The sequence below is a fragment of the Elephas maximus genome, chromosome 19 (genome assembly GCF_024166365.1).
Source record: "Elephas maximus indicus isolate mEleMax1 chromosome 19, mEleMax1 primary haplotype, whole genome shotgun sequence".
Classification (NCBI taxonomy): domain Eukaryota; kingdom Metazoa; phylum Chordata; class Mammalia; order Proboscidea; family Elephantidae; genus Elephas; species Elephas maximus.
Window position 1 is genome coordinate 11,309,221 of NC_064837.1, and position 27,605 is coordinate 11,336,825.

At 44.5% G+C, this 27,605-nt stretch overlaps 1 protein-coding gene across 2 annotated transcripts in view; it reads left to right on the forward strand.

Moving 5' to 3' along the window:
• The window catches only part of STX8 (syntaxin 8), a 344,032-nt gene that overhangs the window by 225,504 nt on the left and 90,923 nt on the right, over positions 1-27,605 (forward strand). The window contains exon 8 of one of the 2 annotated variants that reach the window (XM_049861530.1): positions 24,090-26,395. The exons of the other annotated variant lie outside the window; for it this stretch is intronic. Within the exon in view, the coding sequence (XP_049717487.1) occupies positions 24,090-24,172 (83 nt within the window). The 3' untranslated portion in view covers positions 24,173-26,395. Of the gene's footprint in view, positions 1-24,089; positions 26,396-27,605 lie in introns of those variants that run through there. 2 annotated transcript variants of the gene reach the window in all.

Here is a 27,605-nt window from a genome sequence, read left to right on the forward strand (position 1 = left end):
GAAAGGGTGTTTCTTTTTTGTTTTTGTTTTTGTCATCTTGCAATATGCAAACCATTTTCCTTATTTTTTTTTGCATCAGTCACAACTTATGAAGGGGGTCTGTTACTCACCTGGCTGCTTATTCTGGAAATGAGTGGATATCCACTTTAGTTCACATCAGGATAACTTTGCCATCTTCTAAAGGTGTAGGAATGTAGAGGGCTTCCTTCACCTGCTTCCTGCAGTTGGGCCAAATCAGATCACAGTCCCCTAGACTGCCAAGTCTGCCCAAGACGTCAGACACCAGCCATAAGCCCAGGGAATCCCAGGCCACCCTCACTTCTGACCAGCCGGCTACAAATTCGGGGAGTTCTCACTCAGGTTTGATAATTTGCTGGAACGACTCACAGAACTCACTGAAAGTGCTACACTTATGATTACAGTTGTGTTGTAGCCAAAGGATGTAGATCAGAACCAGCCAAAGGGAGAGGCTCATAGGGTGAGGTCTGGGAGGGCTCTCTCCCTGGGGCATCAGGACGTGTCACCCTCCTGGCACGTTGACATGGGACAGTACAGAAGAATACTAGCAATCAGGGAAGCTCACCGAAGCCTCAGTGTCCAGAGTTTATACTGAGGATTCATTGCATGGACATTATTGATTACATCATTGGCCATGTGATCAAGCACAGTCCCCAGGCCCCCTTCCATTCCTGTGGTCGGGCTGATGTCTTGTGGCTCCAAACCTCTGATCACGTGGTTAGTCCTTCTGGCGTGGACAGCCCCATCCTGAGTCATGTCATTAGCAGAAACTATCCAGGAGCCCACCGGGAGTCACCTTGTTAGCACAAACCATCAGGTGTAGTCTCGGAGACCCACCAGGAATTATAAAGACATTCCAGTCACTTGGGAAATTTCAAGACTTTAGAGGCCACCTCCCAGGAACCAGAGACAAAGGCCAACCAGATTCTGTATTCCACAATAACTTTATCTGTAAACAGAAACCCTGGTGGCACAGTGGTTAAGTGCTACGGCTGCTAACCAAGAGGTTGGCAGTTTGAATCCACCAGGCACTCCTTGGAAACTCTATGAGGCAGTTCTACTCTGTCCTATAGGGTCGCTATGAGTCGGAATCAACTCGACAGCAACGGGTTTTTTTTTTTTTTTTTAATCTGTAGGACAATTTAAGTCAGACTATACTTTTGAAGTCATAACCGTAGATGAGGCTTTGTGCCTTTAGCTCTTTCTGCTAATGAAACTTCTACAGGCTTTTTTAAAAATCCCTGAAGGAGGCTATGTGAGTCAGGGGCCAGTCAGGAAAAAGAGAAACCATAGTAGATACTTCACCCAGAGGAGATTTAATACGGAGAACTTGTTACAATAGTGTCAGAAGGACTGAGAGAATGCAAAGGGGCAATTAGTAACTGTGTAAAGCAGCTACCACCTGTAGATCCAGGAGAACAAAGATGTGGAAGAAGTCTTACCAGAGCCCAAGAGCACACTCACTGCTGTACTCCTGGGACTGCTGCTCAGCCATTGCTGGAACCTCCTCGGAGGGGCTCCTGGGTTAATTCTGGGGCCATGAAGAGATGCCCCCAGACCAGAGGAGGGGCTGCCTTACTCGTTCTGGGGCTGCTAAAGAGAGGCTGTCACAGCTGAAGCGGGGAACACTGAGGCAATGTAGACATTTCCAGAGACACTGCTAGAAGCAGATGGGGAAAGAGAGGAAGAACAGCTTCACCCCTCTTCTTGCTTTCTGAACTCCTGCCAATACCTTATATTGGTAGAACATAACAGGAAGCCAGCTGGCAAGAGAGCCAGGGAAGAGTAGTCTATGACTCGAAGCTCCAGTATGACAACGGCGAAGTTGAGAAGGGCAGGCGTGGGGCTGAGAGGCAACATAGGCCAACAGTGGTGACAGCGTTCTTTGGATAGGGAACGTTGAGATGTTCTGTACCTATTTCACTGAAAATTGTCTGAGATGTTTCCCCAGCCTTTGATGTTTCTTTCAGAGTTTTCAGGTTCTTCATGGACCTGTTGCACTGGAAGAGGCTTATATGTATTCTAAAGGACTGTTGGGTTAGAAGTGTTCTTCAAGTCATGCCGGGCCAGGTGAATTTCAAAATACTCCAAAATCATTGTAGTTAGTAGAAGATTGGAAGATAAAGTTGAGGAGATCTTCCAGAAAGTAGAGCCAGAAGACTAAGGAAGGATATAAAAATTAGGGGATCTGTCCAAGATCCAAAAAACAGGAATGCCACCATGAGAAAATAGGACGGAGGAAATCATCAAAGAAAATAATATAGAGATCTCCCTAGAACTGAAGGAGGACGTAAGTGACCATTTTGAAAGAGCCTACTAGGTACCCAGATTAAGAAATGAAAAAAGGTCAGCGTGAATTTCGTAACATAATGACATTTCAGAACACCCAGATGAAGAGAAGCTTCTACAAGCTTCAAAGGGCTGGAAAACAAAACAAAATGAAAACAGATCATGTTCATAGGATCTGAAATCAGAATGGCCTCCAATAGTATAATAGAAACACTGGATGGTAGTGGACTATCGCAGGAAGCTACTGGCAGACATTTCTCCCTAAATGGGGAAGTAACCTCAGCAAGAAGGTCTGGGATGCCAGAAATGAAGGAATTCCCGGAAGGATAGCAGTGGGAAGACCCAGGATGTCAACTGTGCAGTAGACCAGTAGACCATTGTCGGATGGCACTGAAGATCAAGGGGAAAACAATGATGTGTTTTGCTGTATGAGGATGTGAGAAGGCTTAGCTGGAGGGAATCTAAGCAAATGAAAAAGTGAGGCCATTGTTAACTCCAGGGAAACAAAAAGGAATACAAAGAAAGGAAACATGATTATAGTATGTTATTTGAGTTAACGGTGAGTTTATATATAGCCATAATTAGATGTTAATTTGACCAAATTATATGATACAACTATAAGGAAGATGGGAGAGGGAAGAGGTGCAGTGTAAGAGAGCTAAATTCTCGTATAATCTAAGAAAAGTGACTATGTACTATCTAAAACTGATGAAATTCAGAGACTATAGTATGGGTGTATTATTTGTAGAGGTACATAACACAAACAGCTAAAAGAAGTGAAAAATGAATGTCTACTATAATAATGGGGGTAGTCAGAAGGAGTAGGCAGAGATTGGTGAGTCTTTTTATTGCTATCCTTTGTAGAATTATTTGACTTTTTTTTATTTGTGCATGAATCATTTTGATAAAATACTTTTTTATATTGAGGTTCTTTAGGTATGTAGGTTCTGTTGTGTCTCGGGGGATAAACTTACAAATAGTAAACAAAGATCTGTTAATTAAAAAATACAGAGTTCATTCAGAAAAAATAAAGTCAAATAACTTCTAAACAAAGTACTTCGTACACCCTTTGTTGGGTGTATTCTGAGGGCAATGAACTGTAGAAATCTCGAACTTTACTAAGTAGATTTGTTGTTGGGAGTGGTATTAGTAGAGAAATTCTGGAAAGACTTTGTGTGTTTACAGGAGAGACTGACTAAGGGTATTGATGCTGTTGGGAACCAGGATGGTACAAATTGGAAAAGTTAAGAAAGAACTTTGTGGTGTGTATTAGTTCTCTAGGACTGCCATAATAAAATACCACAAACTGGGTGACTTATAGGGACAGAAATTTATTGTCTCACAGTTCTGGATGTTAGGAGTCCACTCACCTGTTGGCCCGACCACGCTTGGTCTGAGTCTGTAGGAAAAGATCCTTTCTTGTCTTTCCCAGCTTCTTTTAGCCCAGGCGTTCGTTGGTTTGTAGATGCGTCATCACATGGCCGTCCTTCCTGTGCCTGTCTGCATCTCTTCTCCTTTATAGAACACCACTCAGATTGGATCAGGACCCATCATACGCTAGTATGACTTCGTGTTAACATAGCTGATAACATCTTCAAAGACCCTATTTCCAAACAAGCTTATACTTACAGGTACCAGGGTTAGGACTTCAACATATCTGTTTGAGGGACCCAGTTCAATCCATAGCATAGTGTTAGATTTGAATTGGAAATGTTATTATGAACTTGTAATTTAAAAATAATAATTTTCCTATCTTTAACCACTGAAAGAGCCTAGAAGCAATGATACTCCAATGGCAGTGAGCACAATTAGCACCCAGATTTTGGTTTCTAAATACTATTCACCATAAAAAAGGAACCAAGGCTGCTTGTAGAAAAACTGATTCCAGGTCTAGGACAGGGAAATATAAGGCAAGTCTAGAACCCCCTGTGTCAGAAATCAAGGACATACTCAAAGAATAATGAGGTCATTTCCAAGGAACACAGGAGCTGGCTGAAAGGAACTCCTGCTGGTCACACATGGGGCAGATGAGGCAATAAAAAGAATCATGATGGTAATGGGTTATAAACACTGGATTAACAGGTATATCCGTGAATCCACAGTGATGCTGAAGATAGGTAAAAGTGAGGATGGGGAGAGGCTTTTTGCCAGTAATAAATGTCGAAGGGTGATAAAGTCAGAAAATCACCACTTGACAACCACCAGTGTGAATGTTTCAGAATTAGAATGAACGCTAAAACTATGGGGTAAAAGGTTGTGGGAAGTAGCATACTCACCTTTCTCACAGTGTTTTACCCCACAGATGATTCATTAACTACAAAGGAGGAAAGAGACTTGTCTTAGGTATCTAGTGTAGCTGTAACAGAAAGACCACAAGTGGGTGGCTTTAACAAACAGAAATTTATTTTCTCACAGTTAGGAGGCTAGAAGTTCAAATTCAGGGTGCCGGCTCTAGGGAAAGGCTTTCTTTCCCTGTTGGCTCAGGAGGAAGGTCCTTGTCTCTTTTTAGCTTGTGTTCATCAGGGATCTTCAGGTGGCTGGGCATCTGTCTTCCCTCACCTCTGCTTTTGTATCTCAAAAGAAACAGACTGAAGACATACCCTACACTAATCCTGCCTCATTAACATAATCAAGAAAACCCATTCCCAGATGGGATTATAACCACAGGTACCGAGATTAGTATTTACAATGCATAATTTTGGGGGACACAGTTCAATGCATAGCAACACTCTAACAGAGTGACTGAACTGAGCATCAGCAGTAGTGACGAGGTGGCGTTGTGTGGCTCCAAACGGACGCACTGGGGAGCACCAGAGCATCACCTGCATAGTGTTTGTGCCACAAACGTGAGCTTCAGCCTCATCAGCCCCCTCCTCCTCCAGGCGACATCCAGTCGCTTCCCACTCACGGAGACCCCACGTGTGTCAGAGTAAAACTGTGCTCCATAGGGTTTTCAATAGCTGCTTTTTTGGAAGTAGGTCATCAGGCCTTTCTTCTAAGGTGCCTCTGGCTAGACTTGAACCTCCAACTTTTCTGTTAGCCGTCAAGTGCGTTAACCATTTGTACCACCCAGAGGCTTTTAATCTGATGAAGACAAACAATGAGCGTGATTCAGATTGGGGGGCAGCCTGTAACACAACATCCTGGATTGGGGGGCAGCCTGTAAGACAACATCCCGGACTGGGGGGCAGCCTGTAAGACAACATCCCGGACTGGGGGGCAGCCTGTAAGACAACATCCCGGATTGGGGGGCAGCCTGTAAGACAACATCTCGGATTGGGGGGCAGCCTGTAAGACAACATCCCGGATTGGGGGGCAGCCTGTAAGACAACATCCCGGATTGGGGGGCAGCCTGTAAGACAACATCCCGGATTGGGGGGCAGCCTGTAAGACAACATCCCGGATTGGGGGGCAGCCTGTAAGACAACATCCCGGATTGGGGGGCAGCCTGTAAGACAACATCCCGGGTTGGGGGGCAGTCTGTAAGACAACATCCTGGATTGGGGGGCAGTCTGTAAGAGACGTGGACACTAAATGCAATTTGTGATTTTGATTGGATTCTAGATTGGAAAAAAAAACAGCCAGAAGTACATTATTGTAATAGTGAGGACATTTGATTAGGAACTGTATTAGATAATATTGTATGAATGTTGAAGTTCTTGGACGTAACAATGCTGTAGTGATTTTGTTGGAGAATGTCCCTGTTCTTAAGAATGCTGAAGTTTTTAGGAATGAAGTGTCACAGTGTTTGCGGTTTACTTTAGAAAGTTTTAGCAAAACATACACACACACACACACACACACACGCACATATAAAGAGAAAGCAAATGTGGCAAGATGTTAATTGGCGGCTCTCAATGAAGGGGATATAGGTGTTCATTGTACTGCTTTTTCTACGTAGGTTTCAAATTTTTCAAAATAAGAAAGGAAAAAGGGAAATATAGACAGACAGTGAAGTTTCACAGATTAATGTCTTTGTTCACGTTTTGATACGTTATCTAAGGAGAAAATGAATGTTGTTGGTTGCCACTGAGTTGGCTCTAGCTCATGAAAATCCCACGGATAATAGCACAAACCATTGTCCAGTCCTGCACCATCTTCACCCTCATTGGTATCCTTGAGTCCGTTGTTGCAGCCACTGTGTATTTTGAGTGACTTCCAGCCTAAGGGGCTCATCTTCCAGCACTATATCAGACAATATCCTGTTGTGATCCACAGGGTTTTCATTAGGTAATTTTCGGAAATAGAACTCTAGGCCTTTCTTACTAGTCTGTCTTAGTCTGGAAGCTCTGCTGAAGCCTGCCCACCATGGGAGATCCTGCTGGTATTTGAAATGCCGGTGGCATAGCTTCCGGCATCATAGCAACACGCAAGCCACCCCAGTACAACAAATGGATACCTAGTGAAATTTCTAGCAAGCTCTTTCAATCTAGTCTGAAATCTCAGGAAGATATGTGAAGACAAATGCATCTTAATGTGGGCAAGGCATTGCCGTAGCAAACATAATAGGTGCCTCACCTATAGGGTTGTAAGGCTCCAGCCACTGAAGAAAGCAACACCGATTCCACTGTAGCCTTTTTCTTAGAAGAACTTGGACGTCGAGAAGAAGCCAAAGCATTTTAGTCCTTGTACTAAGCTAATGTGCTCCCTCAGCTGGAATACTGTGTGAACTTGTCACTTAGAATTTAGATTTCCATCCTGAAAGCTGGCACTCTGTGGTGAAATTGTTTATCTTCTCACTAGGCCTTGAGCTTCTTGAGGGCAGTAACAGTATCTCTCTGATTCCTAGCAAGCAGCAAAATGATTGGCTTTGAATTGAATTTCTGCAAAAGGCAACTGAGATAACAATGTGAACGGAGATTTTCTGAGTTGTCACACTTTTTGTTTCCAAGGTCTTGTCAGTCTGGAAGGATGAAATTTGAACAGGGATGGAGATTTTATCAGATTATGAACGGTCTATACCAAATCCAAGGGTATACTTGGATTTGTCCCCCATAGTTGACAATGCTCAGATATTTAGGATAAATGAAAACAAGCCACATACTACCCAAAACCAAACCAAACCAAACCAGTCCCAGCCACCATTGTTTGTTTGTTAAAAGCTTCTGCACACACCATCCAATGGTGTATTATTCAGCCATAAAAAGGGATGAAGTACCGATGCACGCTACCACATGGATAAACCTTGAAAACATTGTGCTGAGTGAAAGAAGCCAGACACGCAAGGCCACATTTTGTATGATTCCGTCTATGTGAAATATTCAGGATGGGCAGATCCATAGAGACAGAAAGGAGATTAGTGGTCGCCAGGCACAGGAGGGCTGAAGTTTCCACTTGGGGTGATGAAAAAGCTCTGGAACAAGATAGCGGTGATGATTGTACGACATTGCAAATTTACTTAACGCCATTAAATTGTTCACTTTAAAATGGTTAAAATGATACATTTTGTTATGTGTATTTTACCACAATATTTTTAAAAATGGAGAAAAGGCTTCCACACACAGCATTCCTCCGTTAAAAACAAGGACCGGTTTTCATAAAGAGTAATTTTTCTATGATCCCTTGGTTCCGGGCAGCCCAGGCAATTTGGGAAAGCTGGGGGTTTCCTGGTTTCAAGGATTAAGAACCGCTCTCTGTAGTATGATAATGGATCACTGCAGTAAACTAGGGTAAGTTGGGGGCACATCTAGCCTTCGAAGCTGCTGACAAGGAGAGGCGTTCCTTTTTGCAGCGTGTCCCTCTGTGTTACCGTCAGAAAACCGGCAAGGGAGGAGCACCAGGTCTGACTCAGTGTGGCCGCTCCTGTGGTCTTACTAGCGCCAGTCAGCAAGTTAGGAGCACAAGGGAATCTGCTCACTTCCTGGCCTCCTGGTTTCTGAGTTTATTTTCTTTTTCCCAAAATACTTTATTTGGATACATATGAAATCAGCCCTTAGACCTGCACAGGCTGGAAGGCTCTCCATTGAGTGTTTGATAAAGTTTTTTAGTTTTGTAAAGAACAGTGACCAGATGTGAGCAGTGTTAGTGGTTTGTGGTCCTTGCTTGCTAAACTGATTCTTTCCATGGAACCTCTCAAAAGTTCTTAATTTTCCATGACACACCAGGAAGGCAGAGCACTGAGCAGTGAGGTTGAGTGGGATGGACAGCAGACTTCTCAAAGATGTGTGCTCCTGTGGTAATCAATGGTTGAGTCGAGGCGAGAGAGATGAGGAGGAGAAAAGGAGAGGTGAGAGGAAGGACATTTAAAAGACGAGAGAGGAAGAAAAGGAGAGAAGAGTGGGACCGAGAGGGAAAGAGAGGTGCTCAGTCAAGAAGGCCCCCATGTCCCTGCGTGGAGTCTGCTTCCTCTGCCGTGATTGCCTTTCTTTGTCTTAATAGAGAAGGGACCACCAGTGACTTATTTTTAGAAGATTTCCTGAATCAATTTTAACTGTGAAGAATATGTATGTATTTGGATTAGGCATTGCAGACGTTCAGATATATAGCAAAAAACTAGAAAAGACCCCTACGTTAAAGTATTTCTTCTCCCCACCTCAATGAAATTTGGCATAGTGTTTAAGAGCTATGGCTGCTAACCAAAAGGTCGACAGTTCAAATCTACCAGGTGACCCTCCGCGGGGCAGTTCTACTCTGTCATATAGGGTCACTGTGAGTTGGAATCCACTTGATGGCAGTGGGTTTGGTTTTTATTGCTGTTATTTGGAGAAGGAACCTTGGTGGTGCAGTGGTTAAAGAGTTTGGCTGCTAACCTAAAGGTTGGCGGTTCAAACCCACCAGTTCCTCCGAGGGAGAAAGATGTGGGAGTCTGCTCCCGTAAAGATATACTGTCTGGGAAACCCTATGGGGCAGTTCTACTCTGTCCTGTAGGGTTACTATGAGTCGAAATTGACTTGATGGCAGTGGGGTTTGGTTATTTGTAGACTCGTTTAGGCTAGGGACCACAAATTCAAATGCCAGTCAGGAGAAGAAAATGAGAGCCACAGACAGCCGGGAGTGGTGGGTGCCCTGCAAACTGACTGGGTGCCTTAGGCTGAGATCTCTAGAGAAGCAAAACCAGTGATGCATATATACATTTATATCCAAAAAACCAAACTCAATGCCATTGAGTCAATTCCAACTCATAATGACCCTAGAGGTTTTCAAGGAGTGGCTAGTGGATTTGAACTGTGGACCTTTTGGTTAGCAGCCAAGCTCTTAACTACTGTGCCACCAGGGCTCTGTGTGTGTGTGTGAGAGAGAGAGAGAGAAATGGTTAACTCAGTTGTAGAGGCTGGCAAGTCATGAATCTGTGGGTCAGGTGTCAGGCTGGAAGCTTCTGACTCATGTAGCTGCAGGGACTGATGAACCCAAGATTGGCAGGTCAGACGGCAGGCTGCTGGCTCACAGGCTGTGGAGGCTGATGAATCCTGAGATCGGCAGGCATTGCAGCAGGCTGCTGGCTCAAGTCCCAACAACCGGAGGTCGAATGATGATAAACCGGATGCAGGAACCAGAGCAAGCACGCGAGCTTTGCCAGAATGTCCATGTATACATATATTGGATGCAGGACACACCCTCAGGGAAACTCCCCATACAACTGATTGGCTGATCATATCATGGAAGATGACTGTATCATTATATAACTGCAAATTACATCATTACATAACTGCCAAACTACTGAGAATCAGAATCATGGCACAAACAAGTTAACACACAATCTTAACCATCATACCAGGTGCTATAGATTGAATTGTGCCCCTGAAAAATGTGTGTCAACTGGGCTAGGCCATGATTCCCAGTATTGTGTGGTTGTCCTCCGTTTTGTGATCCTGATGTAATTATCCTATATGTTGTATATGATATAAAAGAGGCAAGATTAGAGGCAGTTACGTTAAAGAGGCCGGGCATAATCTCCACAATCTTTATAGGATTAGGTTGTATTTTGAGTCAGTCTCTTTTGAGATATAAAAAAAAGATGCAAACAGGGAGGAGAGTGACCTCATTACCACCAAGCAAGCAGAGCCAAGAGCAGAGGGTGTCCTTTGGACCCATGGTCCTTGTGCTGAGAAGCTTCTAGACCATGGGAAGATTGATGACAAGGACCTTCTCCCAGAGCCAACAGGGAAAGCCTTGCCCTGGAGCTGGCGCCCTGAATTCAGACTTCTATCCTCCTAAACTGTGAGAGAATAAATTTCTCTTTGTTAAAGTCATCCACTAGATAACTAAGACATCAGGTATATGACAGTCGGGAGTGGTGAGTACCCTGTGAGCTGGAGAGCTCCTGCCCATGTAGAGATGGGGGCTTGCTGTCCACCCCCATTGATTGTTGCTGCTTGAAACTGGGGGTCCAGGGCAACTAGATCTGGTGCCCTTTTTTTTTTTTAAGAAAGAGAGAAACCTGGGTTTATGTGAAATTTGCCAATTTTTACAACACTGCCCAGCTCAAAACATACCTACAAATCAGACTTGGCCCCTTGGCTGCCAAGTAATGATCCATGGTGTAAGTCAACAAATTACTAACACAGGTGAAAAGGTTGAGTTTGGTGTTGCGTAGAGGGAGGTCATAGAGCTTGTTATTCATTTTAGAGCATTTTTTTTAATTGCCAGGAAATCATCCATGTTAGGGGAATTGGTTTATTAGTGGGAAAATGATTTTATAATTTTATAATTTGTGGAGATGAGGGGAGACAGGCTAGATGAGGTGGCACTGTGAATCTTATAGGCTGGGGACAGCTGGGATAGCCGGGTACCTGGGAGCTGGGCAGAGTAGCACTAGGGGTTGGGAAGCGAGCACAGAAAGAAAGAAGTTTAGTATCAAAGGCAGGCTGCCCTGGCCTCAGCATTGTACCTGGAACTTCCACAGTCTTGGAAAGTAGTCTGGGTAGTAAACCTTCCAGAGCTCCCACTCTCTTCACCCCTCCATGCCCAAGTCAAATGGGGCACCTTAAGAGGTGACACCTACAAGGAACATACCATGGACTACCAAAAGAACAAACAAATCTGTCTTGGAAGATATACAGGCAGAATGCTCCTTCAAAGCAAGGATGGTGAGACTACATCTCACATACTTTGGACGTGTTATCAGGAGGGACCAGTCCCTGGAGGAGGACATCATGCTTGATAAAGTAGAGGGTCAGCGACAAAGAGGAATTGACACAGTGGCTGCAACAATGGACTGAAACACAACAATTGTGAGGCTGGTGCAGTACCGGGCAGTGTTTCATTCTGTGGCACATAGGGTCGCTAGGAGTCGGAACCGACTTAACGGCACCTGACGATGACAGCAACAAGGAAGTGCAGGGAAGGCTTCTGTCCCTGTGCAGCACAAACCCTGGGACACGAGCAAGGTAGATTCACTTTGTAACTTAAATTGCTGTGCCATGAGTCAGTTCATATGTACTCATTGTTTGTTGCTCATGTAACATGTTTCTCTCCTTTAAAAAAGGTTAAAGGCAGAGGATGAAAATTAACCTTTATTTTTTAATAGTTACAGTTGATTAACCTGATTTTTTACAAAAGAACCCAAACCAAGACGATGGAAGGCATGGAAGCGCGGAACCCAGAGAGCGTGAAGAGGGAGCGAGGGTGGCAGGTTGAGTCTGAACAGGAGCAGCCCGTGAGAAATCTGGAAGCAGCCGTTGCCAGTGAGCATACTTATCTGTTCCCAGTTGGGAATTCCACTCCACCTCCCCACCCTTGGTCTGACATCCATCTCCACTGCTGCTGCCACCCCTGATCCGATGGCAGGATTTATAGCTTGGTTCTGTAAAAGTGAAAGGGCCTGGCAAGGGGGTGCATGGGAACCAGTTGGGAATTGATAAATGAAGGCCTCTTTAGGGCCCAGGACTATTTTGGCATCTTCCACTTTTGGGTTCTTTGTATGAGAGGCTTTGAGAAGCAGAAATATGGCTAAAAGTATGTTGTGTTTTAAGAGAGAAAACAGTTACAGTGATCATTTCGGCTGTTTAAATAGAGCTAGCTTTGTCATGGCTTCATTGTGACTCTGCCCCTCACAGTAGAGACAATAGTTGCAATGACCCCCTTTCACCAACTTTTACTGTCCCTGGGTAAACTGAGCCCCATCCATCATTCCAAAGGCTAAGTAAAAACTTGGAGTTGTTGGGAGTATCCAGGGTAACAGTTTGGTTTGGTTTCTACAGCTACTTATTGAAGAATTAAATCTCTGCTGTTTCTTGAGACGGCGTAGAAATGTTTCTGGGTTTTGTGGTGCGTTTCGTCTTCAGCGTCCGCTCTTCTTTCTCAGGGGTCTTCTCCATCCCTTAGCTCCAGCTGTCCGCACAGTTCAGTGCAGACCTGTGGTCACACCTGTCATCTGAGTGTGTTCTGGGCCCACACACCCTCCTCTCGATCATCCTGTCATTTTCTGGCACTCGACATGTGTGAAACCAAATTCATCATCTAACCCCTCACCCACTACCATAAACACACACGCACACGCTCACACCTGTACACGTGTGAAGCCAAAGCAAAGGGCTAGTCTCGCTCCAGTATTTGTGTTTCGCGCCAATGTTCTGCCAGTGGCTCGAGCCCGGACCTTTTCTTTCACATTTGATTCCTTCCTCCTCATCTTCCTTCATTACTGCTCACTGGGCATACGTAGCAGTTCTCAGCCACTCGGGTCTCTCCCTTCTGCATCCTCAGTGTCACCACTCTCAGTCGGCCATGAGGGCTACAGCTGTAGCTTCCTGCATAGGCTCCTCTATCTCCCTGTCTGCCCTCGCTTCTCTTCTGTGCACCTTAGATACAGCTACCACCTTGACCATCCTGACCACTGCTCTTCTTCTGCCAGGCACCTCACAGTGAACCTTCCAGAGTGCCTGCCTGCCCCAGAACACAGCCCACACTGCACACTCTTCTGCCCTGGATCTGAGGCCTTCACAGTCTCTCCACCTGCGGTCTTGTCCGCCACCTTGATCCTGTGCCCCTATGGAAACCTTCCGCTCGTGCCTGTGCCCCTGTGGAAGCTTGCCATTCAGCCAGACCACTTCGTTTCCACTCCTCCAAACATGGTGTCGTTAGCAGCTGTCGAGGCAGCCCTTGATTCATGGCTACCCCACACACAATATGGCAAAATGCTGCCCAGTCTATCCCTGTGATGGGTTGCTGATCACACAGTTGTGATCCATAGGGTTTTCATTGGCTGGTTTTTGGAACTAGATCAACAGGCTTTTCTTCCGTGTCCACCTTAGTCTGGAAGCTCCGCGGAAGCCTATTCAGCGTCAGAGCAACACGCAAGCTTCCACGGACAGACCGGTGGTGGTTGTGCTTGAGGTGCATCGGCTGGGAACTGGACCCAGGTCTCCTGAATGGAAGGCAGGAATCCTACCAGTGAGCCACCAATCTCTGCCCGCCTCTGCGAGCATAGTTTGTGCTTTTCTGCTTATCAGCATTTGCCCACACTGGCGTCCTCGCTGCTTCAAATCTTCTTCAGCGTCACTTAAGAGTTGTGTCTTGTTGTAGCTAATACTCTATTTTCTCTCTGTGCTGATATGTTTTTACTCTTCGGTTTATTAAAAATGTTTGGACATGAATGTCTTTGGGAAAGGAACCGTGCCTTCCTCTGTGTTCACCACAGGGCATCAGATGCCTGCAGAAGTGGGGCAGGGACAGGAACAGGTACACTTTGGAGTGGAGAGGCGTTGGACTAGAGACCCCATGCCCTTTCACAAGGCGTGAGCCACAGGTGACTGTTGCCAGGTAGCCATGTGGGCCCGATAGTGCTGTCTCTTCTGATTTTTCAAGGAAATCCAGAAATCTGAATTTCCACGTGAAATTGCTTAATTTAAAATTTTTGGCAGCATACTCTTAAGGTGGTACAACCAGAGGAACCCAGTCTCTTACAGTTACGACTTAGAGACGATTCCACATGCAGCGTGGCCATTAAATGTTAATATGCTCAGTGTACAAATCAAAATAAGGAGAAGAGCAGTTCCCCTTTTTGGAATGGGTTTGGGATCTGTAAAAGTAGATTTTTCTGGAAAATCGGGAATCGAATATTCATACTATGGATTTGGGATTTAAAGGATAGGAGAAAAACACGCCAGTGTTTATCACTTTTACGTTTTTACGGTTGAGTTTAGTAATAAAAGTCTCCGTTAATTCATATAACCAGATGTCTTTAATAATCTTTTTGTTATTTTCATTTTACAAAAATTCAGTGCAATGAATTTTTAAATGGAATTTCACCAGATTGAGATTTGGGGGTTTGGGGGGGTGTTAAATGCTGAGAGTCTCTGTGTATGGGGATGGGGGGCAGAATCACAGCCCTTTCATGGTCCAATGAGGCAGAGAGAGTCACAGGAGGGAATGAAGCAGCTCCCTCTCTGATAGGCTGAGAAAACAGAAGCCTCAGGCCTCAATAGGTGTTTGGAGAATTCCCACACAGGTCCAGGTTCCAAGCCAACTAGTGGACATTACCTTTAGGCTCCTGTGATGTCTTTGTCTTTAGCCCACGCATCACATTTTTATTCAGTCCCTTCCATACCGCTGTGCTCCAGGGAGGACACTGAGGTGCAGAAGCTGTGGCCCAGCCTCTAGTTTGCTTGAAGTCTAACGGAGAGACCAAGAACCATCACAGCCACCAGAATACAAGACAGAGCTGCAACCGCCATAATGTGTGATTAGTGTTTTCCCCGGGAGGTGCGAACTGATAATGTGCTCGGCTGGTGTCAGAAAGGTTGGAGGCCACCTAGAGGCGCCTTGGAAGAAAGGCCTGGTGCTCTCCTGAAAAACCAGCCGCTGAAACCCTTGTGGAGCACAGTCCTACTCTGACACACATGGGGTCCCTGGGAATCCGAATCAACTCAACAGCATCTGGCTTTTTTTAAATGACAATTTAAAAAAATTAGTGATAGTAACAGAGGTAAGGCATTCTCAGTTTTACAGCATACTTGCAGATATGCATAATATCTGTTTTTGTCCTTACCCAAGCTGTAGGAAGGTTTGGATCCAGCCTGTTGATTACCCATGATGAGGGAAACCAGGCACATCCCCCACTCTTGCAGAAAAAGCCCTTTCTGAGCACAGACTGGGTTCAAGTCAGGAACGAGGAAGTGCTTTTCTGCCGTATTTAATTAAGGCGTATACGGTTTTGTTGTTGTTGGTTTTGGAAACACCTTGATTTAGTTAATTTATCATGGATTACTAGAGAGAGAAAGTCAAGACATTTCACTTACTCAATTCCTGAGTAATAGTGTGCCAAGGATGGGGTGCTGAGGTGCAATGTCAGGTTCTAGGATTCTAAAGTGGCCCCAGGTCTCCAGGAGACCGTCATCTTGTGCAGTGATTCTCTAGCTCTGGTACTCATGACAGTCACCTGGAGTGCTTTGGGAAATGTAAACATCTGGGCCCCATGCACAGAGAAACTGATTCCATGGGTCTTGGGCCTGGGAGTCTGCATTTTAACAAGCACACTCTCCCCCCCATAGGTGATCCTTGAACTACTCTTTGACAAGCTTTGGTCTGGGAGTAGGAAAAGAAACCAGAACAAACCCATTGCCATCAAGTTGATTCCGACGCATAGCGACCTTATAGGATAGAGTAAAGCTGCCCCGTAGGGTTTCCAGGGACCGGCTGGTGGATTCGAACAGCTGACCTTTTGGTTAGCAGCTGAACTTTTAACCTAACTTCAGAAATAAAGCAGCCTGGTAATAAGGGCCCTGTGAGTGTTTCATCCAAAGTGCTGTTGAGTTCAGGTCCAGAGAGGGGTCATTTCCAGCCACAGTGACTGGAAGGCATTTCGAATCCAGTTAGTGCAGAAAAGATGGGTAGGATTTTGATAGTTTGAAATGAGTAAGGAGTTTCAGGCTAAGGCAAGGGTGGATTATCCAACAAGCTTACTTACTGATCTGTAGTGAACAATTTCACACGGGTTTTACCACGCTACATCAAAGTGAAACCCATGTGAAACTGTTCACTACAGATTAGTAAATAAGCACAAGTAAGCCTGTGCTTACCTTGTGTATTGGATAATCCACTCTGGGCCAAGGGAATGAAATGAGCTAAAGCCCTGAGGCCCAGGGGAACAGCGTGTCTTCAGGAGGTATCCCCAGAGGGCTCAGGGAATCTGAGTCATCTCTAGCTGAAAAACCCTTCAGGGCACCCCAGGGCCCTTAGGATAAAGTCCAAACCTCTTAGCATGGTTTACATAGTTTAGCACTTCTTTCCTCCCTCCGACTTCCTCTCCTGCCATACTGCACCCCCCTCCGCCCGCCCCCCCCACCACACATTCTTCTCTCCAGGGGACTGTAGTCTGGCCATCCTGAACTAGTTGCTACCCCCCACCCCCCAGGTCTTCTTTGATCTTGGTGGCTTTGCACAGGTAGCTCCGTCTGTTCAGAATACCTGCTTTTTGCTGCCTCATTTCTCTTTGCTAACAGTTCAGCACTTCGGCATTCGGTTTAGAAGGCACATCCTCAAGAGCAGGTCATTCAAAGCCCTTGGGGCTCTTGTTAAATACGGACTCGGCCTCAGTGGATCTGAAGTAGGGGAACTGAGAATCCAACAGGCTGGATTCAAACCTTCCCACAGTTGGGGTAAGGACAAAAACAGATATTATGTAGCAGCTGCCAGGTGATATGGAGTGGATGCTGCTGGCCCAAGGCCCGCACACAGACGCACACTAAGTGGAGAGGCCCTAGAACAGCAGTTCCCTGCTCTCGCTACACAGCAGAATCACCTGGAGAGCTTTAAAAGAGAACAGTGCCTGGAGTCCCCCTTCCTGTAAATTCTGATGTCATTTGTCCGGGGTGTAGTAAATCAGGATTTTAAAAGCTGCCCAGATGACTCTAATGTTCAGTCAAGCTGGAACGACTGTGGTAGAAAACCTTCCCGACACCCTTCTCTCCACATCTGGGTGATGGTGGACACATGCCTGTGTGTCCTCATGGAACAGGATGCCCCTCCTCAGTCAGGTACTGACTTTGTTGTTGTTGTTGTTGGTCGCCGTCCAGCCAGCTCCGACTCATGGCGACCTTGTGTGTAATAGAATGAAGCCTCACACGGTCCTGTGCCATCTTCGTGATTGTTGGTGTGTTTGAGTTCACTGTTGAGGCAACTGTGTAGTACCTTCCAACCTCGGGGCTTGTCGTCCAGCATGACATCGGACATTATTCGTGTGTTGATTATTTGTGTCCTTCACTGGACTCTTAGCTACCCCTCAGCAGAGACTATGAAGATTTCAGCCTGGGAAGCCCTATGATGCAGCTCTCCATATGGGGTCACCGTGAAATCGGAATCACTCAAAGGTGACTAAGGGTCACTACAATCCCATTGCCACAGTCGATTCCAACACATAGTGACCCTGTAGGACAGGGTAGACTGCCCCATAAGGTTCCCAAGGCTGTAATTTTTATGGCAGCAGACTGCCACATCTTTCTCCCGCTGTGGGGCTGGTGGGTTTGAACGGCCACCTTTGGATTAGCAGGCGAGCGCTTTAACCACTGCGTCACCAGGACTCCTTAACAATCACAACTCTCATATTCCAGAAGATATTACTATATGCTTAAATTATTATGCTGTACTTGAGTAATTAAGAATGAGAGGCTTGAAAAACTTATCAATTAATAAATAATAAAAAGAGGGAGAGGCATGGAAAAGAAGCGAGTGGCCCAGGAGAAAGTCAAGGCAGCCTCACAGACGGGGAGAGAGAGGGTCCCTAGGGTTTTGTCCTGCTGTCCTGCGGCTGTGGAAATTAGAATAAATCCTCACCCTCCTTTGAAATACCAGTGAGCTGCTGCTTCCACAGCTTCAACAGTGTCTTGTACTCAGAGAAGCAGCTCTTTCTCTTTAATTTTTGTACTTCAAAGTTTATTTTAAGAACCAGTGTGTATTTTCCCTTGGAATTCTCAAGATATTTTTTCACATTCATTTGAAGAGATGACATGTTTTAGAAATCTATCTCCAGTCCTCTTAGGCGTTGTCCAAGAGTCTTCTTGATCTGCCAAGCTCTGGGTTCCCTTTGATTGTTTCCTGAGCAGTTAGGACTACCTGATTCCATTTTACGGGAAAGTTACATTTTCAAGGGAATGTTTTGAGCTGAAATAAACATGTATTTAATTGTTCTGAGCCTCAAGCCCTCCACTCATTTTTAGCTGTAGCCTTGTAGGAACAAGAGAGGAAAGGAACCACAGAACAGGAAGCGAAAGGGGAAAAACCTTGATGAGTAAATATTGCCAGTTTTCCAGTTTCATCCTGGAGTTTTTCCTCTCAAGTATATTTATTACCCCTCTAATTAAAAAAAAAAAAAAAAATTTTTTTTTTTTTAAGTATCCAATTAAAAATTTAAGGTAAGGGTTTATATTCCTAATTCCCAACGTGGTAATTTTGGGCCTATAGATTTCTGAAGTTATATTTGGCACCTAGATCTCTAATGAAGGGGCCCTGGTGGTGCAGTGGTTAAGCGCTAGGCTGCTAACTGAAAGGTCAGCAGTTTGAACCCCCCGGTCCCTGTTTCGGGAGAAAGATGTGGCAGCCTGCTCCTGTTAAGATCAGCCTTGGAAACCCCGTGGGGCAGTTCTACTCTGTCCTAGGGTCGCTAGGAGTCAGAATCGACTTGACAACAATGGGTTTGGTTTTTTTGGGTGGCTCTTTTTCTTCAGCATTCCTTTTGACTGCTCCTCCCTAGTGGAAAGCCTTTTCACGGGTTTGCTCTCAGTATTTGCTTTTCCGCAAGGCGCTGAATCCTCATACTGCAAAAGTTCATAAAGCACTTTAGAAGGGTTTTGAAATGCTAATTTACAGCTGTTGACAGGTATGAATACCCATCAGCCTGGAATGTCACACCTATTCAGAGTAACTGAGCATCCTGGAGTAAAATCTCCCTTAAAACACGGAAATGTGAAACCGGATTGCTTCAAGCTGAGAGAGAAAAACTTCCCCGAAACTTGTGTAGCGGTCTCCTGTCAATAAGCAAAAAGATACACACTTACCCACAGAATCCGCTGAGATGTTGCCGCATAGCCTTAGACGTGTACACCCACGGAGAGAGAGAGAGTGTGTGTGTGAGTGTGTGTGAGTGAACATACACCACCTGGGGTGCCTGTTGTTGTATTGACGTAACTGTAATTTATGTTTCAAAGCTCTTGAGGCGGAGACCCCTGCGTTTACTAATACATTATCTTTTCATAAACGGCTTATTGAAGGTTTTCTCTGATTATAATTGTAGATTTACTGTAGAAAAATAGTTAAGTAGAGAACAGCAAACAAGAAAAATAAAAACCTATCACTTACACTATTAACATTTTAGGTATATTTTAAAATCTTTTTTCTATGTGTATATATATAGACACGTGTTGACCTTTTTTAAAACCGTTGTAGGATCATACCTTATACACCATATGATTTGTTTTTTCTCACTTCCTGAAGTCTGAAGAATTTCTGTCTACATATTTTCCAACAAAGCGTCTCTAATGACTGTGTAACTTTTTGAGAATGTGTATATTATATATGTTTACATGATCTCCAGCTTTAAGCAAGAGTAAACATGTCTACCATTTATTATAAGGTACGTTTTCGCTGGAAAGTTGGGAACCACAGGAAGCTTGGACTCCTGTATTCGTTTTCAGTAGAGAACTGCCCCCATACGGGAAGAACTGAGTCTTGTTCTCATCTCATAGCCCTTTAGGTGTGGCAGCTGGGAGCTTTCAGAGACATTGCATTTTCATAAAGGCAGGTAAAAATAACATTACCTCGTTTGACAAATGGTTTTTGGCTTCTGGTGGGCGCTGTGTGAGGGTTCAACAGTGATCCCTGTCCTCATGGAGCTTATATCACAGCAGCGAGGGAGGAGAGACAGTCAACAGTAAACAGACACAGAAATACAATAATTTCTGATTGTGATACAGTCTAGACAGCCAGGAGGCCCTCTGGATCTAGACTCTGAAAAATGATACAGTTCTGCGTTACTTATTTATTAACATCATTAAGATTTTCACCAGAGAGTGGTTTGGATAACATAAAAAAAACATAAGAGCGTTTAAATAATTATGGCAGCTGAATGAAATACACCACCAATAACTCCATTTTTATGTGTTATAATATAGTCTCCAGTTACTCGTCAACGTGGGGTAATTGAAATGTCATTGAAGATCTAGATCTCTAGAGGAAGAAGGCGGCTGTTTTTGTTGCCTAGTTTGGTGAGTCTGGTCCCCCTTACTTGGTGGGTGACGCGGGTTAGTTAACCAAAGCCAGGGTATTGCACTCGTGATTTGTAAACTCTGTCTTCATTGTTCATTGGTGCTTGGAATGAAGGAAAAATGATGCGATCTTTGCCTCTTAGTCATCCTCCCTGACTCCAACTCAACCCTCATTCCGATTCACCCCTGTTGCCATCACGGAGAAAAGACTGCGAAAGGCTTGGTTTATTTACCTAATAAACTGGCTCTTCAGTTGCCTGGGAAATGCTAAATTTTTTAGCCAAGAGATCCCAGTAACAAGCAAACAGAGGTTCAGCAGTCAGGTCTGAAGAAACAGCAGATGAAGGTCAGCTAATATCGCCATTCTTCTCCTTCCTGGTGGCCCTGACAGCGAGGCCGTTTATTTGAAGATCCCAGACTTCGAATCACTGCTCGCATTGTTCGCCGCCCAAGTGTCTTCGGCTGTGCCAACAGTTTCAGATATTAGTGTGTTCTAGAGATCAGTGAATGAAGAATTCCTCTGCACTTTTTTCCTTTTTAATTTTTTTTCCCCCCTTTCCATACACTTTGTTTGCGGTGTCTTTGTCTGCCAGACGTTGCTGGGCATTTCTAATGAGAAAGCAAAGAATTGCAGGAGGAAAAGGCAAAGGGGGGAGGGAGGGAGAGAACAGGCAAGGAAAAACAGGGCGTGTTTAGCACTTTAACAGTGAGGTGACGTTTTTACAAGCTGGTCAGGTGCACAGGACCCACCGGGGAGAGCTGAGAAGTGGCGGTGCAGATTCAGAGCAGAAAGCTCATTTACGGCCATGCCTGACTCATTGATTAGCTTCTTGCAACAAAAACGGACCCTGATTTTTGAGCATCGTTTTCCCCACAGGACAGCCTGCCTCAGTGTGGTTTTAGTATTCATTCCAGCTTCATTATTGCGTCCACCTCCCAACCCACCCTGGGCAGCTGCTAAAAGGGGGAAAAATTAAAGCAATTCATACTCCCGGTGACTTACTGCTGCAGAATAATTGGTTTCTGTTTGCAGAGAACATTATCACAGCAAAGCCCGGAAAACAGAAAGGCCTGCCTGAGAGAGAGAGAGAGAGAGGGCTACTGGGGATTGGACGGAGGGGGGCAGGTCGTCGGGGAGGTGAGAAATCACATGCTTGAAAAGGCAATTAGATAATAATTGTTTTTTTAATATCGTCCCACCCTAGGACTTGTGTTTAAGGGATACATGTACGTTATGCTGGTTTTTCAGCGTATTCTTTGATACCTATGGAAATGGTAGTGAGGCTAAGCCAGTTTAAAAGCTCTTTAGACAGTGCCGTGCTTTGGGGAAGGCCGGAATGACACGCAGACCCTCCGAGGCCTTCCCTGACACACAAGCAGTCCCTTTGTTTCCTGTTTTAGAAACCAGAGGCCTGTCTACAATTGCAGGGAAAGTGAGAGGAGCCTGAAGAGTTGGCGCTGGAGGCTCGGCTTTCTGTATTTAAAAAGAGAAAAATGGTCAGCTGGTTATTGGTGCCTGGGTTTGATAGGCAGTGTAGGGTGTTTTTGAAGTCCTGAAGGAAGGTTCTCTGAAGATGTGAGGAGGCTCTGTCTTTCACTTAGACTTAATTAAGAAACTTGCTGGCTTTGTCTGTAGGGGACCCATTACGCACAGGCTCCAGTCCCCTCTGAATGGGGGCCCAGCCCGGAAAGTGTATACATGCCATACTGCCTTTGTGTGGTGTTGCCAAACTGGAGACAGGAGCAAGTGCGAAGGAGGCTTTGCCAGAGGTCACCCCATGTTGTTCATGGATGTGAACTCACGTCCCAAACAGAAAGCTAAAGCAAGTGTACGGCCAGTTCTCAGGGACCTAGAACTAATGAACCTTTTATGAAACGAATATAATCAACAAAAAAGTGGTAGGGGGTTGAAAATAGCGGGTCTTGCTTTCCAGCATCTTGTTCATAAATCCTACCGATGGGTTGGAGGGCTAACACAAGAGATAAACAGTGTCCTCCAGGGCTTTGTATGTAAACCAGGGGTGGCTAGAGCCCGGCTCCAGGCACAGTCTCACCCCCAACTTGATTCCATCCAATGTAGGGAGTAATTTTACTGTGGTCACTGTTCTTGTAACCTTGAGAATAATTTCCCCCTGGTGGGCTACTGTGGCCTAGCCTATTTAGAACAAAGTTACTGAATGCTAGAGAATAAAGAACAGTTGGAAGGCTGTGAACAGTGGTTAATCAGCTAATTCGCATTTCAAAAGACGCTAATAAGAGGTGATAAATTCAAATAAAGCCCTGGGTATGAGTACTAGGAGGCACACGGAGCCTCTCTCCTTCTGCTTCTCTCCCTGCCTATCTCTCCTTTTCTCTTTGAATCTGCCAGGACCTCCCAGGGGATCTGCACCCTCGCCTCACTCAGAGCAGGGACCTGTGGGCTGTCACCATAGCGTCACCTTCCTTCCGGCTGTCATCAGTAGACCTGGAGAGCAGGCACCCTTTGGGGTTTGCTGCTCCTAGCAACCCTGGTGGTACAGTGGTTAGGACCTTGCCTGCTAACCGTAAGGCTGACAAGTGGAATCCACCAGCTCCTTCTTGGACCCTATGGGGCAGTTCTCCTCTGTCCTGTAGGGTCCTTATGAGTTGGAATCAACTTGATGGCAATGGTTTTTTTTTGGTTTGGCAACCACCCTGGCTGGCTTTCTCAGACTTGCCAGACCCTGGCCCTTGTTTACCAGGACCCTCGTGTTCCTTTCCACCTTGCTGGGACCCAAACTCTCATTCTCTCATCTTTGCCTCTTCTGATCTGTGCTGCTCATCCATTTGCTATTTACTTGGTTGTGATTTTGTTTCTTTACCATTAAGTGCTCTACCCTCTGGGTTGTAGTTATAGCTGCCCCAATGCCCTGGCTCCCTGCCCTCCTGACTTTGTGATTGCCCAAGTTGTCAGTGGGTCCCTGGGTAGGGCAGACAGTTAAGCCCTCAGCTACTAACCGGTAAGTTGGCAGTTCGAATCTGCCCAGAGGCGCCTCTGGCAATCTACTTAGGAAGGTTCACAGCCAAACCTTACGGAGTGTAGTTCTACTCTGAAACACATAGGGTCACCGTGAGTTGGAGTTGACTCGATGGCAACTGGCTTTTTGTTTTCAGTGGCCTGATAGGACTCAAAGTGGTTCTGTGTCTCCTCGGCCCCTCCTCGCCTGCCTGCTGTTGGGTGGTGTGGGCTCCTCATGAGTGGCCTTTCTGCTCTCATGGAATGATGACCCTGCCCTGTGCCCAGCGTCACTCACACAGTGACTGCAAGTTCACCCAGTCAGCTAGGTGGCCCTCTAGAGACAGAGCAGTAACGTCAGAGATCAAGTGATTTTGCTTCAGCTAAGAGTTCAGTTCAAGTGCTGGAAATTGAGTTTGGCTCAACTCTCTGTCCCGTCTCCCCCAGCCCCTGGCAAAATTTTGAATATTGTTGTTGTCACTTTTTAAACATATTACTTACTGATAGAACATGCCTGTGGAAGGTAAAGAAAATAATTTCCTGGAGCATCCTTGACCCAGAAGCCAGAGGCAGCATCACCACGTTCAGCATGTCTGTTATATTCCCACGGTCATACTATTTGTGTGCCATCTTTCTAGGTGGTCCCTGTTTATTAGGTTTTTTTTTTTTCTTAGCCCATCCTGCTCTGGAAGTCCATCTGGGGCTCAGCCACCATCTTAATTACATACCTGGCACTTCATATTCTGGCCATGAGTGATGCGACATTTCCCTGAACTTCATCCTTGACAATTTAATGACAGGTAGGGATATCCTCACAAGCCCTAAGATGACCACTGACCCTGAAGGTTATGACTGGAAACTGCCCAGCCTTAAGATTTGTCACCTATGATAAATGCTTTCTGTTTAGTGTGCCCTCTGGTTATCAGGGGGGAAATTTTTTTTTTTTTTACTATTGTCCAGATCCTGAATTATTTGTGAAGGATTCCTGCTTTTAGAAAGAGTGTGGCCCAGATGACCTTCAGGGTCCCCCCACGTGGGACAGCTTGAGCGCTCATGTCCGGCACCAGCCACAAAGAGCCCAGCACATTTGCCCTCAGGACACAGGGCCCATTTGCTAACAGCTGAGGGATTCCCTGGGCAGCAGGTCCAGAATGTAGCTCTTGGACAAAATAAAGCTCTCTCTAAAAAAACAATGATAAGGAATTTGTTATTTTTATTGCTGTGTGGCCCGTAATTGATTTTCCCCATCAAGTTCTCTCTCTCTCTCTTAAACCCAGGGAAGGAGAAATTTCCAAGGGTTATTAGTTCATTAGCTGTTAGAAGAAATAATTGATCTGACAACTGAAAGGATTTATGAGGATTTGGCTCACAGAATTCCTGAAAGCAGTAGCGTATGTTTATGTCCTGTATGGAAAGAAAATGTTTCAGAAGGGGCTTCCCCTTAACTTTTTGCAAGATAAAGATTAGCACCACCTCTCTAGTGAGGAAAGGTCCCCTGTTTTTAAGGTCCTCTCAGTTTTCAGGAGCTATAGCTGCAGTGTTCGCACCCACGCCTGGAATAACGGCAACTGCATCTTCCTCACGAGAATGGATTATAAGCATTAGAAAGCCTTTGGTTTCTTCTACTGTTATTTTTCTTGCAAAAAAGAATGAGACACAACTAACATTTCTTCAACCTGAAATGAGTTTGTTTTTTTTTTTTTAAGCAAATGCACCCAAATTGAGTTTGGTTCCCAAAGGAAAGAATGACTGCAAAGCTAACAGACCCATCATGAGCCATCCCTGCCCTCTCAAATGGCCTCTCCCTTCCCATTCCTCACAATGTAGGACTAAGGCCCCAAACAAGGGATCCAAGAGAGCTCTGGACAAGTAATATACAATGGAGTGGGATAAATTTCTTTAGCATAAATAGCAGTCTCCAAGGGTGACTGGTGTGAATGGATTCCTGCTGTGAGGGTCTCTGTGCTTACAGAGGAGATCTGTGGCTTTAAGAGCTGTGGTCCCACCCCCCGGGCTGGGGAAGTGCTCAGCCTCCCCTCTGGGCCTGGTCCACAGGCCCCCTGTGGGCCTCCTCTTTCCTTTCAAGCTGTGAGTCCTAAGGAACTCAGTGACAGCTCCTCTTTCATTCTGCTCTGCAAATCCTTGAGCTGTTCCTAGTTCTTTCAAAAGGAAAATATAAGACATTTCACTTATTCTGTCTAGCAGGAACATGGACGTCTGGTAAGACCCAGGGTTATTCTGGCAGTGGGGAGATCTTCCTCTTTGTGATGATTTGTAGTAGAAGTTCCCTGAGATGACCAGTAGCTCACAGTTTAAACTTCCTACATCATACATACGCTGTGGGGCGCTGTTTGGGTACCGTTCCCCTAGGACTTGTGTACTGCCATCCCGTGTCTGGATAACCCAAGGACAGAAAATAAGATGAGTAGAAATCAACGTATCTAGTAGTACATGTTAAAGGTTAATTTCTTGGTAGTCATGAGCCAAAAATTCCAGTTTCAGAGTAAACATTCATTTTTTAACCTTTTAACATAATCAAATAATACATGTGCACAGTTTTAAAAAAAATCAGCCAGACCTCTGCTGTCAAAAACTTTGGACTATTTTTTGTTTTGCTTCTTCTGGTAATTACTTCTTTTTTACTTAATTATGTGTGTATACTCACTATTTTTTGATTTCTCAACTTTGTTGATGTGGTTGTTAGTTTCCCGTCGAGTTGACCTTCTGTTTAACACAATGAAATGTTGCCTGGTCCTGTGCCATCTTCATGATCCTTGGTATGTTTGAGTCTATTATTTGATTCCAGAAGTTAAAAGATAATAAATAGCTTCCATATTATTATGTCTATATGAAAAACCAAGAATTGAGCCATGTTGATCCCATTTCCTTTTCTATAATTCCAAAGTCACAATCCCTGTGTTAATCAAAGGAGATTGATACATTCCATCATTGGCTTAAAACCATGCTACATTTTATTTTGCTAAGACAAAAATTCTTTTTTTTCAGATTTGATGTTTTTTTCTTTTTTTTTTTTTTTTTGTAGTTCTTCTCATTGTTTTTCTTTTGGGAGAAGAAACGTGTGCCTTCTTTACCATACCCCTGATATCTTCCAGTTTTAAACTCATTCTGTTACTTAGAAGCCATTCCATTCTTCTAGAATCCCACTGACTTCCCGTTCTTATTTGCTTGTTCTAAGTGGCTTTTTGTCTATACTAAAAATTTTTAATACTGCCTTTTATATTTCCTGGAGTTTCCAATTACCTTTCTTTTTTTCTTGCATTCTTTGCCTTTATTATGTATTAAAGGTTTTCTGAACTGAATTCCTTTTTTTTTTTGTGGAGACCTAGATCCTAGAGTCCTTAGACTTCTAATCTGAGTGGGATCTTGACTCTGTAAATATTGTTTACTAGTATTAAGTTATATGCTGCTATTACATTTTCTGTTTTGTTAATGTTTTGATTTTCCCGGTGTTGATAATTCCCTTGTTTCTTCTGTTTGGGTTTCAGTGCACTTTTGGGTAATTTTTTCCAAATGCATCAGCATCTTTATAAAATGCCTTGCAATACTGATTTCCACATTGGAAAATTCATCAGATAATCTATGAGAGTATTTATTTATATTTTGGTTTGTTTGTTATTTCCTGTTTTAACTCGTTGGTTTATTTGTTTTCCAGTGGAGCCCCTTTCTAGACCCCTTCTGCTCCAATCTGAATAATTGGTTTTTTGTTCGGTTTGTTTTTTTCTTGAGCTTATTACACTTCTTGTCATCCTGGCATTTCTATTCATTGTTACCCTGGGTCTTTATACTGTTTCTCTGATCTCATGTCTTCCTTTTTCTCATTTTTTTTTTTTTTTTTAACCTTCATTTTGCTGGACTAGATCCTCGACTTTTTTTTTAAAACAGGAGGTTATGAATGGTATGTCTTATAAATACTTATATGTATGAAAATTCTTTGTTCCCTCATGCTTAATTGGTAGTTTGACTAAGTATAGAATTCTAAATTGCAAATTATTTTCCTTCAGAACTTGCTTTAATGTCTACTACTATCCAGGGTTGCTGAGAAGTCTGATGCCAGTCTGATTCTTATTCTTTTGTTTGTGACCTGCTTTTATGTATCTTCTTTTTGTCATTTTGTTTGTCTTTCATCCTGGAAGATTTTGGGGTCTTTGCTTTATTGCTGCCATTCTGAA